The sequence below is a fragment of the Triturus cristatus genome, chromosome 1_2 (genome assembly GCF_964204655.1).
Source record: "Triturus cristatus chromosome 1_2, aTriCri1.1, whole genome shotgun sequence".
Classification (NCBI taxonomy): Eukaryota; Metazoa; Chordata; class Amphibia; order Caudata; family Salamandridae; genus Triturus; species Triturus cristatus.
Window position 1 is genome coordinate 820,843,473 of NC_140580.1, and position 18,221 is coordinate 820,861,693.

At 41.3% G+C, this 18,221-nt stretch overlaps 1 protein-coding gene across 1 annotated transcript in view; it reads right to left on the bottom strand.

The window, feature by feature from the left end:
• Positions 1–18,221, bottom strand: part of CHD5 (chromodomain helicase DNA binding protein 5) — a 568,616-nt gene that overhangs the window by 520,710 nt on the left and 29,685 nt on the right. The window contains exons 5-7 of the mRNA XM_085624078.1: positions 4,828–4,952; positions 3,533–3,656; positions 2,147–2,313 (exon numbers count right to left, since the gene is read on the bottom strand). Of these exons, the coding sequence (XP_085480204.1) occupies positions 2,147–2,313; positions 3,533–3,656; positions 4,828–4,952 (416 nt within the window). The remainder of the gene's footprint in view (positions 1–2,146; positions 2,314–3,532; positions 3,657–4,827; positions 4,953–18,221) is intronic.

Sequence of the window (18,221 nt, forward strand, 5' to 3'; positions counted from 1 at the left end):
GTCAAGAGAAAGGACTTGGGTAAAACTAAAAGTTTTGTAAACAATCAGATGAATGGTAACTTGCCTCAGTAATAGTTTAAAACAGGAAGCAATGTTTTTACTATGCAAAAGTTTGAATATACACCAGAAATGACTAGCAGGTTAATTAAAATGGAAGGGTCAAACAATCCTGCCTTTCATAAATAAATAGGAAGTATCCAACAGCTTCCATTGGTTGGAACCATGTTTAAGTTTAAAGCTCAAACAGGATTAATATGTATTTTTATTATATAAAATTAATTCTATAAGAACTGAAAGAGAGAGATTCATATTGGGCCCATATGTATTAAGTTGGCACCCAACCTTCTAAAACAAAAACAAAATGATGAACTTACATCCAAAATTATTTACATTGGTTAACAGGAGAAGACCAATCACTCCCAGCAAATGGATTGAATTTGTTTTGTGTAAGTGCAAAAACAAAAAAGTGGGGATGTCTCAACTCTGCATCCCGAGAAGAATTCATAAATGCTAAATAGTAAATAGCAAATGAGTGACGATTATGGACCACACACAGCCTTTCTAGTATTGAATGCTGGAAACTCTATTGCTTGCTTGCCGTTTGTTACACATCGGTTCTAAGAAAAAAAGATGGATTGATTAATAGCTTACTATAAAAGTGATTGTACTTCAACTTGACATAAATCCATTGATTAAATTCATCTTAATTGGAGATTAATTTGACAATATTGATAGAAATAGTCCAAATGAATATTAAGTTATATTATTGTAATTTGTGTACGATTTTACTTCAACCAGTGTGTAGCCATAGCCACACCAGAGATAGTTACCAGAGCTGCACTGGCTCAGAAGAGGTGAGTAATCATCCAGATTGAAATTAAGTTATTGTTAGAATAAGTGACATTAACAAATGGCCGAAAAACTAAAGGAAATGAATTTAGACTAAAATTGGAAAGGAAAAATTATTGGGGAAACCATTTTGGGAATAGCTAATTAAAGAAAATAGAGATAAGGGAAACATTTAGGTATACAAATGGGGAAAAATTAGGGGTTATGGGTTTTCCCCCACAAAAAATTGGGGGCACTGGATTCACCCCTTTTGAAGCACAAAAGAAAGCCAAGTTTACAATTGGACTCAAGCAATGCTACTAACTTAATATTAATGCAAATCATAGAGTCCTGAAATGAATTGTCACAAAATTAGTCTCCTGAAATTGATTCCGAAGTAATGATGGTTCCATTGGCCAGTTAGAATCTGGACCTAGCTCAGAGGTTTGAGATTTACAGCCATGGCCCATTTTCTTATGGTGATTTAGCAAACTATGTGTATAGCAGTCCTTATTGATTGAGTCAGCAGCTTACCCTCAACCTGCATTAGTGGGCAAAATATGACACCTATAAAAACAATGTAATTTATGGAAGAGTACATCACATTTCAGCAGTAAAATAGTGCTACAACACAGACCTCTAATTCAGCATCAGTTTCAATTGAATAGTATGGGCCCTACACCAAACCAATGCTCCAAATATTTTCTTATTAGGGTTCCTTTAAATAATACATGAATAAATGTATTCAATTATAATGATGAACTGAAGGTTGAAAGGTACACAGTAACACGAAGCACATGGCTAGCTTATCAAAAAGCCCCTTCATTATGTATAATCAAGAGTTGAAATCACTGAAAAGGCATATTTCTGAGGCATGCTGGTCTGAGCAACATGTGGTTAATCCCTACAGGTGACTCTGTAGTATGGTGGGAACCAGTTGGGAAGGATTCCAGAGAAGATGTCAAATAATCCCAGAATAAATCTCAGCCCCCTCTTAAAGAACAATTGTTATCTGATTTATTGCCTTTTTACATGGCTGCCCCATCAGCAGATCTTGACAAATTAGATATTTCTTGTCTAGATATCAGGTTTGATTGAAATAGTCATGCTTATAAAACCTCCGGTGCTGAAATAGTAATGGATTGCAAATAGTTTGAAAAGAAGTTTTGATTGCAGAAATCATAGGTTGACCAAGTGACTGAGCAGGGCTTGCATTTATAAATCCTCTGTCCACATTTAGTGCCTTAATGTTTCCAACTAACTTTTACCCTCTCTTAAAAAGATGCCATACACAAAACCAGAAAACAAAAAGACTTACACAGTGAGGACAGCTCCACTTGCCTTCTGGTGCTTTCTCAAGGTCAGGATCCAAGCAGACAAGGTGGTAGGCACGGGGACAAGTATCACAAAGGATAATTTCGCCTCCCTGCTGACAAACCTCACAGTAATCCTGATGATCAGTCTCATACCCGTCTCCATCTTCCACTGCAAAAGAAGGGCAGGGCAAAGAAAAGACATATCACCATTGACATGTTATCTTTAAGCAATTATTGTCACCTTAGTGCTAACATGGCTGCAAAAATATTCCACACATGTGGCACATCATATAATACAAACATATTTTCATATTCCTGTGACCAGTCATTCACAAGGTGTTTGATCATAATTTCCATCACAAAACTATGCAAACTATACACCTTAGTTTCAGATATTTTTTCATTAATATGTATGTATTGTAAGTATCTATCCATCTATTTATCCAACAGTCCAATTATTCCTCCTCCCATCTGTCCCTCCATTCTTCTGTATTTCGATACGCCACATTTATCCATTCTGATAGATGTTGATAGCTTTGGCTGATGACAGTTTCAACTAGAATTAATAATAATTCTTCCATTAGAAAGTGAAGACTTCCGACTTTATGTTACTGAAACTAAATATAAAATTATGCTATATCTATGTGAATTAAGTCTGTGGTGAATTTTCATCCAATTGAATTTTTACTATAGAATTTCTCTATGACAAAGATTGATTGCTGTGTTTTATTCCAGCACAATAATGTGAATTGACTTCTAAAGTAAGTTATGGATTTTTTTTCTTTATTTTGCTAAAATCCAAATTATATTAATAGTTTATAAAATTGATGAAGACATTGGGAATTTCATGACTGACAGTAGGTTTCATTGCTGGATTCATGTGATGGCTAGCACAAACAGTTGAGCAATTAACCAATGTTCATGAAATGACTGCATCAAAATTGTTTCTTCAACCGATTTATCCTATCTTTTTTAAATATTCAAGTATACAAATAAAGAGTGCTGAAAGTACAGACCTAGCAAAGCTTTCACTTACCTGGATGATACAGGATAAAAGTTTGAGTTCTGTCTCAAATAACGGCTGAGAGGCAGCACTGTGTTTGTGTGGTTTGAGACTTAACGAGGGTTACCAGATGTCTCAATCACCAGCAGGTTTCTCGTCTTGTGCTTTTCTTTTGCAAATAAATTGGATCTAGTACGTTAGCACAAAAATCTATACTGAAGTACACCTTTTCAATAACAGTAAAAATTTAAAGAAGATGTAAATTAAATCTTAGACATTGAACATGGCGTGTCCTGTGACGTGGGGTCAAATAGGAAACCTATGGTTAAATGAAGATCAACAGTATGGATACCTTTTCGCTTTCAGGTAGAAAACACTGCAGTACCTCTCTTTTTTTTCCTTCCTCTTCGTCCCCTTTTTACGAGCCCTGCAGAGATATCTGACTGGACTGAGCAGCTGTTGATGCTTGCATTGTCAAGATCTGACTCTTCTCGATCGTCCTCTTCACTCTGCATGCAAACCAAACACAAAATATGCTTAGAGGAGCCATTTGATTTCTGCACTTACCTGAAGCCGCACTACAGACCCAAGTCTGTATTATATGGACATCAAAGAGAAATATTTGTTTGCCAAAGTAGGACTTAAACGGTAAGACTATTTGAAAGACTATTCACTGTTGAAAATCAAGAACAAAATAATAAATCTTCTGGCAAAGATTCCTTTATTGGACAAACAACCAATTTTGGATGCTGGTTTTCTGGACAACCTGCAATTGTCCCTTCTTTGTGAAATCTATGTGCTTTTAATATCTAGTAGCAAAAATGTGTTAGCTTAATACATGTTTCACACCTTTTGATGCTTTTTATTAATCCAAATCCTGTTTTGGGGAATATGCGATGTTACATAGCATGTGGTACAATGCATGCGATTACAATGCGGTAGTTACAATGACCGCGTTGTTACAACACATACGATTACATCGCAAGTCGTTACTACGACTTGCTGTAGGGGGTGCGCTGGACTTAGGAATAGTATAATTTACTATTCCAACTCCAGCGTGTGCAACAGTAGGGAAGGTGTTGGAATAGTAAATTATACTATTCCTAAATTTAGAGCACCCCCTACAGCAAGTTGTAGAAACAACTTGCGTTGTAATGGTAAGCGTTGTAACAATGCGGTCGTTGTAACGACCACGTTGTAATTGCATGTGTTGTGCCACATGCGATGTACGCTGCTTCCCGCTTTGGGTATTGCAAACAATGTGCACCCCCAACTTATTTGTCTGAGAAACAATGTATTACATATCAGACTAATAAACCTTGAAAGAATGGATTTGGGACATCTGAAATGAGTATAAAACGTTTACAGGTAAAACATATGTTAAACATGCCATCACTCATTTAGGTAACCCATAACTTGTATGCTATGCAGCCAAATAGTAGAACACGTTTGTACTATCTAGCAAAGCAAAGATGTCCTATTTGTGATGTATGTGCCACATACACTCCCAAGATGTTCATGCGTGACACAGTGTTAATTACTTCAACATTAGCCCCAGAATTGAGTCTGAGAGGTGAAATTGTGAGAAATAGCCTTGATTAGGTGGTTTGTTCAACAGTGTGCAAAAAACAATTCCTATTAAAGTATTATAACATATTTAATAAAATAAAAATAACTTACTGATGACCCTTTTTTCCTTTTACTAGCCATGCCTCCAAAACGGAATTTGAGACTGGCCATTTTTTTCCCTTTCACTTTCTTTTTCAATTCCTTTAAACATCTGGGTTTCTTCTTGATGCCTGGCCCTGAAATGGAAGGATAGACTTGCTTAATTTGCTGATAAAATTGTGATTACATAAGACTCAATTTGAACAATATTGGATTTCCTATAAAATTATAATGGCAAGACGTTTGCACCAGATAGCACTTATGACTCCAGGAAAAGGTGTAAGTGATTTAAGCTGCTGGCTTAATCATGTTGAGCCAACATTAAAATGATAGGATCGTCGCATTTATCTTCATACAAATGCATGCCACTTTTGAGTTGATAGGTAGCACATAAGGGAAGGGAATTCACCACAGCCAATGTCCTGTTCGCTTGAATTCCAGAGTAACAAGGTACTTCCATTTTGAGATCATCTAACAGTTCAGCAGTTTCACTGTGGACACCTTTTAGATTAGTGTGTTTTAACCCTGGAATCTGGTAACTAACACATCTAAGATGCCCTTTTCTTTAGATTAGTGTGTTTTAACCCTGGAATCTAGTAACTAACACATCTAAGATGCCCTTTTCTTTACGTTCACGGTAAATAATATGTACCTCCCTGAACATCAATGTATTTATTGGTTGAACCTCCTGGGTAGACCTCATTCTGTCTTCTGTTTTCCACCTTGGTTAACCACCAAATCAGGTTACCCAAAGGTGCCATAAAGACAGTTGTTGGGTGTACATTTCATACACCTAGGAAGCAGAAATAGTCTACCGACTAATGAGTCTAAAGAACCCTTCAAGTAGTGAATTACCAGGATTCAAAATCCTACCTTTTCTAATGGGATCCTCAGATTACTTTTAGAAAAGACGGAATTCCAGAAGTAGCAGATATTTTTTGTCTGAGGTAAAGTTCCGAGTTTTCAAAATCGAAACTGGAAAATGCTGGCACAGTTTTTCATTAATTACATCTCAGGAGTTTGCTGGCAAATCTGTAACTGCTGGATCTGACATAAAACCTGATATTGGGCAGAGGGAAATTCATGTACAATTTCCTAAGTTTGACTTCTTCTAGGATCAGTTTTAATTCCCTGCGTGCTGGCCCAACTTGCAACATAAAGGCCTAACTTAAACACTCTAAATCAGAGATAAGGCAGAGCATTCATTATCACTGCTTACCATGGAACAAAATGTGTGTTCTCTAGAAAGTGCACAAGGGTCTTTCAAGACGAAAACAGAAATGCTGAACTTCTTCCATAATGTTATTTTGTCAGAAACCTTCCTGGAAGTTCAGGTTTTTGGGGAACTGGGTTCCTGTTGCACTAGCCCCCCCCCCCCACACTGTTTGCCTGGTGTTTGATGCAACTTTGACTGAGGTGGACTGGGTCCCTGCTAACCAGGTTCCCAGTACCAGTGTTCTTCCCCTAAAACTGTACCACAATTGGCACAACTTCAGCAACCCTTGCAAGCCCCTAGTAAATAGTACCCTTGGTACCTGTGGCATTGGGACTGAAGAGGGTCTAAGGGCTGCAGAATAAATTGTGACACCCTAGGGACCCCTCAACAAGACCATGGAAACTGCCATTGCCAACTGTTTGTATTGGTGCACAGAAAACTGAAATGTTAACATGCCACATGAGATATAGGTAAGTCACCCCTACTGCAGGCCTTACAGCCTTGGGGAGGGTGCACTATATCCCATGTGCTGACAAATCTGCATGCCCTGATATGACTCTACAATATCTAAGTCTATTCTTGGATGATGCAAGTGCCCAGAGAATCCATAGAAAGTATACGGGCTGGATACTTGTCATTGCGAGTTTCATAGCTGCATGATGGCTTCACTGTACACTAAGATGTTTGGTACCAAATATCTCATCTTAATAAATCCTCACTTATGCCAGTTTTATAAATAAGTGCATACACAAGACACCTCAGAGGGTCCCCTGAAAACCTACCAAGCACTGGTGTGGTCTCTGACTAGTCTTAGCCAGTCGACCACCACCCAACATGTTTCTGACCTCATGGGGTGAGAGCCTGTGGTCTCAGAGACCAGGAATAAAGTCTGCTCTGGGCAAAGGTGCTTCAAACCTCCTCCAGGCCAGGATGGCCTTCCAGGGAGGGAAGCTTCAAAGGCGGTGCTGCCTTTGAAATGCACCCCAGGCAGCTCCAGATAGTGGAGGATAAACACAACTTTTCCAAATGCCCCATCTTGGGTTGGCAGGAATTAAACTATCAGGACTAGGGTAGTGCCCCTTCCCACAGGAAGTGGTCACTTAGCGGGTTAAAGACACCCTAAAGGTAGGTAGCCCCTTGGCTACTGACTGTCACTCTCTTTAACACCCCTAAATTTAGTATTTAGTTGGCATCCCTGGACTCTGAACTTTAGATTCAACAGATACAGAGATACAGACAAAGAAGAGCTGCTGACCCAAGAACAGAAGACCTGCTGCAGAATTGTAGCATGAAACTCTGCCTGCTGCTTCCAGGACTCGACAATCATGGTGATCTGTCTCATTCTGCTGTTGTGAGGACTCCAAAAACTGTGGAGCATCCCCAGCCCTTCGCTATTCACCAGAGAACTCCCTTCAGGTACAGTATTTACTTCCCTGCAGACCGCAGGCACTGAACCCTCAGAGTCCGGTTTACTGACTTGCTGCTCCCAGGCAACTCTGAGGCAGCGTCCAAGCAAAACAAGGTACATCAGCAACGGATTGTCAGATCTGTCTCCCCACCAAGTGTGAAGACACCAGGACCTACTGGAGCTGAGCTGCACCAATACCCGAACCCGTGCAACCTACACCAAGACGCAGAGTCCAGTATGGTCTACAACTGACCAGGAAGCAAGTACCCATCAAAACCCCCTGAGACCCACTTCGTAAGTTGCTTACAAACAATTGGTAGTAGCAATCTCAAAAAGGGAAAAACCGCACCTCAAGAAAAAACAAAAGCAGTATAACAATTAACTAGTATAAGCGTGAATAGTATTCCACAATGTAAGATATCGGGGTGCTGGAATAACTGAGAGCACCTACTACCATATGGTGCCGTCGGCAGGTTACATGAACATGCACATGAACATATATAAAAACACAGTTTAAGAACTCCCTTGTTAGTCACAAAGAATTCCAAAAGAAACATATATCCAATGTGTATATGTCATGATAAGGTATACTAGAGATCTTACGTCCACAGGCGAGTATATCCAGTTTAGATCATATATACGTTCTCAAAGGTTGTCCATAAGTCACATCAAACTGGAAACCTTCCTTTATTCATATAGGTCAAATTCCCAGCAGTTCGAGAAGCCAAAACGTGTTTCTTCTGTACAAATCTGTATTCAGACTTTTTCAAGGCAGAATGGATGGAATGAGAACCTCGGTTCCATGACACAAAGGGTCCTCCTTGTCAGTAGTGTCTTGATATACACCTAAGTTAGGCCAAACGTTAAGCTAAGAATGTAGTCCTCCTGGCGGTAGGGTACAATAAACCCTACTTGCCGGTTGAAAAGATGTTACGAAGTCAAAGAAATTGGCCCAAGGGCCGAACCCTGGTAAGTCAGTCCCCTTTCAAGTCCAAGTGACTAAGACACACACCGGTCCGTATACTTCAGTGCAACCACAAGGTTGCCAGGAGGACTACATTCTTAGCTTAACGTTTGGCATAACTGGGTCTACATGTTTCAGCCACATGGATTGTAAGTAATCCTAGGCCATCATCAGGGCCACAATGAAATATTGCTACTGCGTAGTGAAGATGAAAAAAGTAAACAAACAAGATTGGAACAAATACAACTGTGTAACCTGATTATAAGGTATTAAGGTATTAAGGTCCTCCATAGTTTACAGGGTGCTGATGGCACCTGCAAGAGAAAAGATTATTTGAAGAAAACAGAAGAATAGGTCTAGTACTCATGTTATATATCATTGCAGAACGTGGAGTAGTAATAACCATCAATTTGCAAGTTTTTACAATGACATGTATCAAATAGTGCTTACCCGTATCTTACGAGGGTCCGCTCTATGAACAAGAAGGAAAGGGCTAGAAGTAGTAAAAGGACACAGAATTCCTCCTATAGTCTGTATTGTCATTTTCCTCTATCTTTAAAACTCTAAATTGTGCTACTCTGAACAGAACAACACAGCGGTAAAAGCAGACACTGATCTCCAGTGAGTGTGTCTGACTGAATGCCACCTGCAAATGTGCGAATGAGCGGCCTAAATGTCATGGTCTTACTTAAAATGCAAAAACGAGCATCTAAGTATAGAAGGATACATCAGTCACAAAATTTAGCCTGACTTGCTTGTAATGAATAGGAACCCTGTAAATTATGTCCCCACCACGCATATACTGATATAACAACAGAGTATACGTTCTGCATGGCTACTCTGATATAGTTTAACCCCTTGAGTGCCCCGCCCTTTCCACGCCCTGTGCCGGGCGTTTCATTAGCGGGCGGGGCTCATGACGAGATAGTCTCGTCATGGGCACAGCGCAACCGCGGCCCATGACGAGACCATCTCGTCATGGGCACTCAAGGGGTTAAATGATATCTTTTACAATGGTTGTGACCACAACAAGGAAGGGGCAATGTGCCTATATGGTATATATTTAAGGCTATTGTGCAGAAATGAATACTCTCTATTGAAATTAGAGCATTGCGCCTCGAAAGTTAAATCAAACAACAAAGACAGAACATAAACACTCTAAGTTAATACACCGCCTGTCTTCATAAAGACTAACGAAAGGAACTACTACACCCGATCTCGCCAGACCGACTTAGTAGAAATGTTTATGGTTTAACCCAGAAACTCTATGATAGTCTATCACAACACTCAGCGATATTTATATAAAATCGTACGCCAGCGCATTACTAACCCATAGTTGCAAACGGCTCTCACGCATTACTGACCTGTCCGTCGGTACTCTGGGCTGCTTCTGAGCCGTGTACGTAGGTACCCGACATCAGGAGAACTCCGTTTTTATTTCATAAAGCTTGCGCAGGTGCAGCTCACCACATGTCAGCAAGAGCACTGTGATGACGTTACTCCTGCTGGAACTACACAGGGTCACTAGCCTCATGGGAAATGTAGTTGCGCAATACAGCCATCGCATATCTGGTACTCGTGTGTGGCAAATGCGATGATTGTACAATGCGTGTCTGACATGAGTTATATCCAGTATTTTGGGCCTAAAACATTGCATATGGCACATTTATTAATTTAATACAGGAGTGTAATGAACTATATCACTACTCTGGATAGGACTACCCAAAGCCAATCGCCTCTTGGGAAGGCCCTAGTACCAGCGACAGGCAAGAGCCCAAAACTTATTGAGGCAACATAAAAATTGCCACGCAAGCCATACCTCCCTGGAATTCCCCGGGTGTCTAGTTTTCAGAAATGTGTGGGTTTGGTAGGTTTCTCTAGCTGGCCACCGAGCACGGGGCCAAAAACCCAGGTGACCCTCCTTGCAAAACTAAGGGGCATATGTATCAACATCACCATTTGCGGTTCTCAAATAGCGATTTTTAAAGAATCGCTATTTGAGAATTGCCAAACGGGATGTATTTAAAAAATCGCAAAACTTTTGCAATTTCTTAAAATTCCTTAATTGCGATTAGCAAATTGCGAAATTGCAATTAAGGAATACCTTCCCATTCATTTCTATGGGCCAGGAGACCCATAGGAATGAATGGGAAGTAATTCTGAAATTGCGATTCGCAATTTGCTAATCGCAATTTGAGAATAATTTCAAAGGTGCAAGGGTGTCATGATGACACCCTGATGCACCCCTGAAATGAGCATGTGTGTGCATATGGCGCACATACATGCCCTAAGGGCATGTATGTGCGCCACGTGGCACTTTGTAAAATTCCAAAAAGTGAATTTTTAATAGAAATCGCAAATTACCACCAACTAGAAGTTGGTGGTAATTTGCGATTTCTTTAGGATAATTCGCAATGCTTTGGTGCGTGTTACATATCATTTAAGAAATCGCAATTTGCGATTTCTTAAATGCTTACGCAAAATTAAGAAATTGCTAAATTAGCGATTCCTTAATTTTGCGATGAGATTTTGCCTCATACATCCCGTTTTGCGAATTTTTAATCGCAAACGCTGTTTTTTGCGAATCGCAGCGTTTGTGATTAAAAAATCGGTTGATACATATGCCCCCAGGTCGTTTTGTGATAGGCAATTTTGATGTCTCCTCAATACGTTTTGGGTCCTTACCTGTCGTGGGTACTTGGGCCTCCCACACTAGTGAGGCACCATTTTTATCAGGAGACCTGGGGGAACGATGGTTGGTAGGAAATTTGTGTCAGGCCCGGTGATGCCACAACTTTCCCACACAAAAATGTGTGGAAAAAGTGATTTTTTCAGCTAAATTTGAGGTTTACAGGGGATTCTGGGTAAGAAAACATTGGGGGATCCACACAAGCTATACCTCCCTGGAATCCCCCGGGTTCCTAGTTTTCAGAAATGTGTGGTTTAGTTGGTTTCCCTAGCTGGCTGCCGAGCACGGGCCAAAAACCAGGTGACTCCCCTTGCAAAACCAGGTCGTTTTGTGATAGGCAATTTTGAGGTCGCCTCAAATACATTTTGGGCCCTTGCCTGTCGTGGGTACTTGGGCCTCCCACATGAGTGAGGCACCATTTTTATCGGGAGACCTGGGGGAACGCTGGGTGGTAGAAAATTTGCGTCGGCCCGGGTATGCCACAGCTTTCCCTCACAAAAATGTGTGGAAAACGTGATTTTTTCAGCTAAATTTGAGGTTTGCAGGGGATTCTGGGTAAGAAAACGTTGGGGGATCCACGCAAGCCATACCTCCCTCGAATCCCCCAGGTGTCTAGTTTTCAGAAATGTGGTAGGCTTGGTAGGTTTCCTTGGGTGCTAGCTGTGCTAGGTCCCAAAATCCAGAAGTAAGGCACATTCCACAAAAAAGTCTGTGCCTAGTGGGCTTTCTGCCGCCCTGGGGAGGGGGTAAATCAGGGGCTATTGCCCCGGTATGTTTCCAAGAGGGGCAGAAAGACTGGCTATTTTGTTTGGGAGAGTGGAGACATTGGGATGCCCATTCTGGGCAGCCCCTACATATAAAAAAGCCAGCATAATCGCTGCTGCCTTGTGGGCTCTCTGCCCCCCCTGCGGGGAAGGCCAGAGGCTACTGCTCCTATCTGCCTCCTGAGGGGGGGGCAGAAAGACTGTGACATTTTTTGTGGGGATCGGGGCATTGGCATGCCCATTCTGGGCAGCCCCGCCCCGAACTTGGGAAAAATAAACATCCCTGGTGCCTAGTGGGCTTTCTGCCCCCCGGGGGGGGGGGCAGATAAGGGGCTATTGCCTCATCTGCCTTTCAGGAGGGGCAGAAAGGCTGTAGATTTTATTTATTTTGGGTGGGGGTGTTTACATGCCCATTCTGGGCAGCCCCCACCCCTACGTATATATATATATATATATATATATATATATATATAAAAAATCCCTGGGGCCTAGTGGGCTTTCTGCCCCCCCAGGGTGTAGATCAGGGGCTATTGCCCCCATCGGCTTCCTGGGGGGCAGAAAGTCTTATTCCTTCTTTCAGGGGGGGTAGGGTGGGGGCTTTGGCATGCTCATTCTGGGCAGCCCCCACCCCTGGTGTATAAAAAAAATCCCTGGCGTCCAGGATGCTTTCTGCCCCCGGGGGGGGCAGATTGGGGGCTATTGCCCCATCTGCCTCCCAGGAGGGGCAGAAAGACTGTAGCATTTTTTTATTTTGGGTGGGGGTATTTGCATGCCCATTCTGGGCAGCCCCCACCCCAACGTATATATTTAAAAAAATCCCTGGGGCCTAGTGGGCTTTATGCCCCCCCCGGGGGCAGATCAGGGGCTATTGCCCCCATCTGCCTCCTGGGGGGGCAGAAAGTCTTATTCTTTCTTGGGGGGATAGGGTGGGGTCTTTGGCATGCCCATGCCCCAAGCAGAGATCCACTAGGGAAGGGTACGATTGGAAAGAGGAGATCCTCCACTTTCCAACGATACCTCTCCCATCTTTTTCGGTGCTCGGGGGGCTGAAATAGCCCCACAAGCACCAAAACTGAGAAACTGAAACTAAGTTTCAGTTTCGATTTCGTTGCAATGACGATAGCGCGCCATGCGCATGGTCGTCATTGCAATGAAATACAAAAATATGCCTGGGGAGGTTGGGGAAGCTCTTCCCAACCTTCCCAGGTAGAAAAAAAGGGGAATTCCCTCTGCTGTCTGCAGCAGAGGGATTTCCTGAGCATGAACTCATGAGGGAATGGTTCTGTCATGAGCACACTAGAACTTGTGCTTATGACAGAACCATTCTGTCATGAGCATGGAAGGGGTTAAAGTAGTCCACAAAAATGGACGAAGGTTCAAGGATAGAACCCAAGCCAGATATAATGGGCTGCCCAGGTGGTGGTCTCTGTTGTTTATGCACTTTTGGCATTACATAAAAGTATGGCATCACTGGGAATGGAGTTTGCAGAAAAGCTTCCTGAGTGGTAATCCAACTTTCGTTGGTTGCTTCTTCAATCATATCAGAGATAACCCTTTTAATCCTCTCCGTAGTGTCAGTTTTAAGTGGGCGGTAAAACCTTCTGTCCTCTAGTTGACGTAGGCACTCAGCTCGATGCGTTGTAGTGTCCAAAATGACAAAGGCACCGCCTTTGTCCACCGGTTTGATCGTTATTTCGTCATCCATTGTCAGAGTGCGGAGTGCCTGTTGTGCCTTTCTTGGAAGGTTGATATAAGATCTATTCGCAGTGGTGCACATTGTAATTACATCTTCACTAACTGCGTTCTCGAAAGTCAAGACTTGAGCTGGTACAGTGTGCACGGGTGGGTTAAATGTAGAACATTTTTTCAAACCAGTATTCGCATCTTCAGTTTCTAAAGGTATTTTTCCTTCTTTGTCTTTGAAGAAAAAATGCAAACATATTTTGCGAAAGAACTTATCCAGTTCACACTGAGTCTGAAAAAGGTCTCCACTGAAAGTGGAGATAAAGCGCAAACCTCTGTTAAGTACCAATTGTTCATCAGACGTTAGAGTCCGACTACTCAGATTCACTACTAAGTTGCCTCCGCACTGGTCCCTGGTTGTGGGAGGGCTTTCTTCTTGTTGATGTGGGTGCTCCTGGGAGATGGTGGAGGGCTCCAGTGTACCTGGGCCTGTTGATTTCTCCGTCTTCCTCTGGAGCGTTCACAGCCAAACCCTAAAAAAAGCTGGTTAGTAAAACTCTGAGGGTGAGGTTGAAATAGTCCAATTTGGGGCCGGAACGCAGGTGGTGGAAACCCCAGGGGGTAGGAGGTCACCATTGTTGATACAGTGGGGCTGGTGGACCATTCCTCCAGTTCGATCTGTTATTTCTTCCACGACCTCTATTTTGTTGTCCACTTCTGGTTGACGAATCTGAGTCACTCAACCCTTCTTCAGATAGTATTCATTTCTGCACAATAGACTTAAATATATACCATATAGGTACATTTCCCCTTCCTTGCTGTGGTCACAACCATCGTACAAGATATCATTTAAACTATATCAGAGTAGCCATGCAGAACGTATACTCTGTTGTCATATCAGTATGTGCTTGGTGGGGACATAATTTACAGGGTTCCTATTCATTACAAGCAAGTCAGGCTACATTTTGTGACTGATGTATCCTTCTATACTTAGATGCTCGTTTTTGTATTTTAAGTAAGACCATGAGACTTAGACCGCTCATTCGCACATTTGCAGGTGGTATTCAGTCAGACACACTCACTAGAGATCAGTGTCTGCTTTTACCGCTGTGTTGTTCTGTTCAGAGTTGCTCAATTTAGGGTTTTAAAGATGGAGGGAAATGACTATACAGACTGCAAAATTTGATACATGTCATTGAATCTTATAATAGTAAAAACTTGCAAATTGATGGTTATTACTAATCCACGTTCTGCAATGGTATATAACATGAGGACTAAACCTATTCTTCTGTTTTCTTAAAATAATCTTTTCTCCTTCAGGTGCTTGCAGCATCCTGTAAACTTTGGAGGACCTTAATACCTTATTATCAGGTTACACCGTTGTATTTGTTCCAACCTTGTTTGTTTTCTTTCTTTCATCTTATCTTCACTACGCAGTGGCAATATTTCATTGTGGTCCATTACAATCCATGTGGCTGAAACATGTATTTTATTTTTTTATTTTTTATTTTACAGAGTTTTATATAGTGCAACCTTGACCCGAATCGGGTATCAGAGCTCTTTACATAGCCCCAGTTGCATTACATGAGGACACACTCGTTTTTTTTAGGCACAGAGAGATTAAGTGATTTTCCCAGAATCACAGGATGTTCAGCGTCATTGCCGTGACTCGAACCTAGTTCCCCAGATTCGAGGTTGACTGCACTATCCATTAGGCCAACTCCTCTCCCCAATGTAGACTCAGTTATTTCATTCTCGCAGTTCTTTTGTTAAAACTGCTTTTGCACGGTTTTACATTTGGATAAGAAGAGATACCCAATACATCTTTTTTTCTCTTGTTACCCAATATTTTTTGCACTTTTCAGACTTATGCACTGCGCCCATCACTCTTATACATAAAGACTTCCTCACATCTGTTGGATCTTACAGAGCTAGTAAGGTATATCATACGCTATTGAAAACATCCGTGAGCTCCCCTCTCTCAGAGAGAGGGTCGCGACCCTTGGTTACACTTGTTTGTAACCAGTAGGAGATCCCAGATGATGAAGCATGTCACTTCGGTGAGTGATGGGAATCCGTCCTTTTTTAAGGATTTTCCTCTTTAAATAAGATCACAGTTATTTAGGTCTATGTCTCTTTGAGGGTCTGTTTGGACTCATTAGACCTGTGGATACTTTGTTGTATTGTGAGTTAATATTGGGGAATATATACACGCTTGGTCTCTAAATGTTCCCTTAGACGCCCTATTATCTGTTGGTTATTTTTGTTGTCAGTCTTCCCCTACTAAAGTGTATGAAACTAACATTTTCTTTATTTTTTATTTATCTCAATTATAGTTGAGGCTGGATTTTGCAAATGATGTCCCAAATCCCTCTATTTTTGCTAACGTTGTCCCTAACATGCATTTTCAACAAAAATTCAGAAATATCATGCAAAGTCTTCTTCACTTTCTTTCTTTATGTGTTATGTGCATGTCCATGGTGTATGCACACACACTTTTCTGTTCCACAGTGTTCCAGACAAATGGCAGATGCAAAGGTTTTGTCAATTCAGGAACAGCATGAGGATTGCACTATAAATGAGGGCCAGCAGGATTTCAGCGTAATTTGATGCCAGGGGAAATTGCAGTCAGTTCGGGAACTTGAGGTCGGGAGAATTGGTGCCTATGTTGTCTTCAATTGCAATGTACGCATCTCCTCCAAAGTTCTTGGTCATATACCTTCAAAAGATACTGATAATTACATGAAATGAATCGGGGACGTTTTGACCAAAATTAGGATAAATAATTTGTTGTTTAAACCTCTTCAAAACGTGCATGTAAAGTAGTATATCATAAGAAAATTTGATAAGTCAGTCAGTATATAAGAACACCACAAGGGGGAACAAAAGGACGTAAAGAGTTGACAACATTACACCCATTACCAACATCAAATCAGACTTTTCCTCCACAATTGGTAAGAAATCACAATTAAAATTGCTTGCGGATACAGAAACTGACGGAAAAGCAATACCTCCAAAAATGAAAAGTAGTTCTCTTGTAGTATATTTATTTAAATATTCAAGAGCATGTTCTACCCAAAAGTATTAATGGGGTCTCCATACAATATAGCGAAGGTGATATACTTCAACATTACATAGAACGAGATAACTCCATCAAATACAAAAAAAGTGAGTGAATGGTGATTAGTAGTGTTACAGATGATAGATAGGTTTGCAAATATAAGATAGAATGGAGAGCATATGTTATACCTGAGTAAAACTGCCACTTTTAGCTAGAAACCGCAAAAGAGCATCACTAATGTCCTTGTTAAAACATGTAGTTATTTATAGATGCACATGTACAAATATGAACATATACAAGTCTATTCAAACCAAGATATGGATGAACAGACTGGTTCTCAGGGAAAGGGTGCCTGACTTGTGAAATGTAGCTTATGTTGAGATAAGAACAAGGGTACCTTGTAATTACTGGCATAAGGGTCAATGAAGGGAAATATGCTTTGTCCTATAGAGAGGTCATGTGACCCTAGGAACTGCACACATTTGGATATATTCAGCCTAAGTAGATCTATTTATTCACATTGGAGTTTAAAGAAGGATAGGTAACGGCGGAAGTATGGCAAATGACACCCTCTTTGGGTTCCTGCATTCAGCTGCATGACTACACCAATACTAGTTCTCTTCCATACAATGCCTATCAGTATTCTATTGATGAACTTCAAAATGTACTCACACAAAGAATTGCAGCTTTAAGGGCCAATTGTCTCAGGAGAATCTATTCCAGTCTCAGACCCTATGGCCCCCAGAATCCTGCTGCTGGTCCTCACACCCAAAGTCCTATTGCCTACCGCAACTCCTATTCCAAAAGCTAATTATGTCTGTCTGCCCTCTGTCCCCTGCAAAATTCTACTGGCCCGGCTGACACCCAAGGCAACATTCTGCTGTCCCCTCAACATCCACTTTCAAAGGAACAGACTCACTGCAGCTCATCCACCCAGGCACAGGAAAGGAGAATTAAGATTAGTTATTAATGATGAATTCAAACTCCAGGATGAACTGGATCTTGGGCATCTGGAGCAGGAGCCTTAGGGCACCCTGAAGGAGGAACTAGTAAAAGGACATTTCCAGTTTCAGGATGGCCTGCCCTTGTGGCACATAACCAGTTCCTGCTCCAAGAGCCTCTCGAGGGGTCCACTGAGCATTGCAGCATCCACCCAACAAGGAGGCGACCCAATGATGAAGCATGACTGTTTTACTGTCATGGATAAGAAATACATTTGAGAACTCAAAGCAAATGTGTCATCATTTTAGATTTATATAGCACTAACCATATTTTCTATGACAAAGCAAGTTTTGTTCATTTCTAAAGGCTTAAAGATTTACAGCTTTGAATCCATCAAGAAAGCTTCAGATGTGTCATACATCTGTCATAAATATAGGATGTTAGCTCTCAAGTTCTCATTTGAAAACTATGGGAGGCTGCAGTAGAACACTGGGGTATCAATTGACAGGCTGCTGTTGCTGGACTTTCGTGTTTTTGTCAGAATGTCAGACTTTATTCTCACTCCCCAGAGGAAGATAGTGTGAACTTATAGAAAATGTGGTCTCAGTTTGGATTCTGGAGCACATTCCATTAACTCTAGGAGAAAATAATGAAAGAAAACAGATTTCTCTCAAACGTG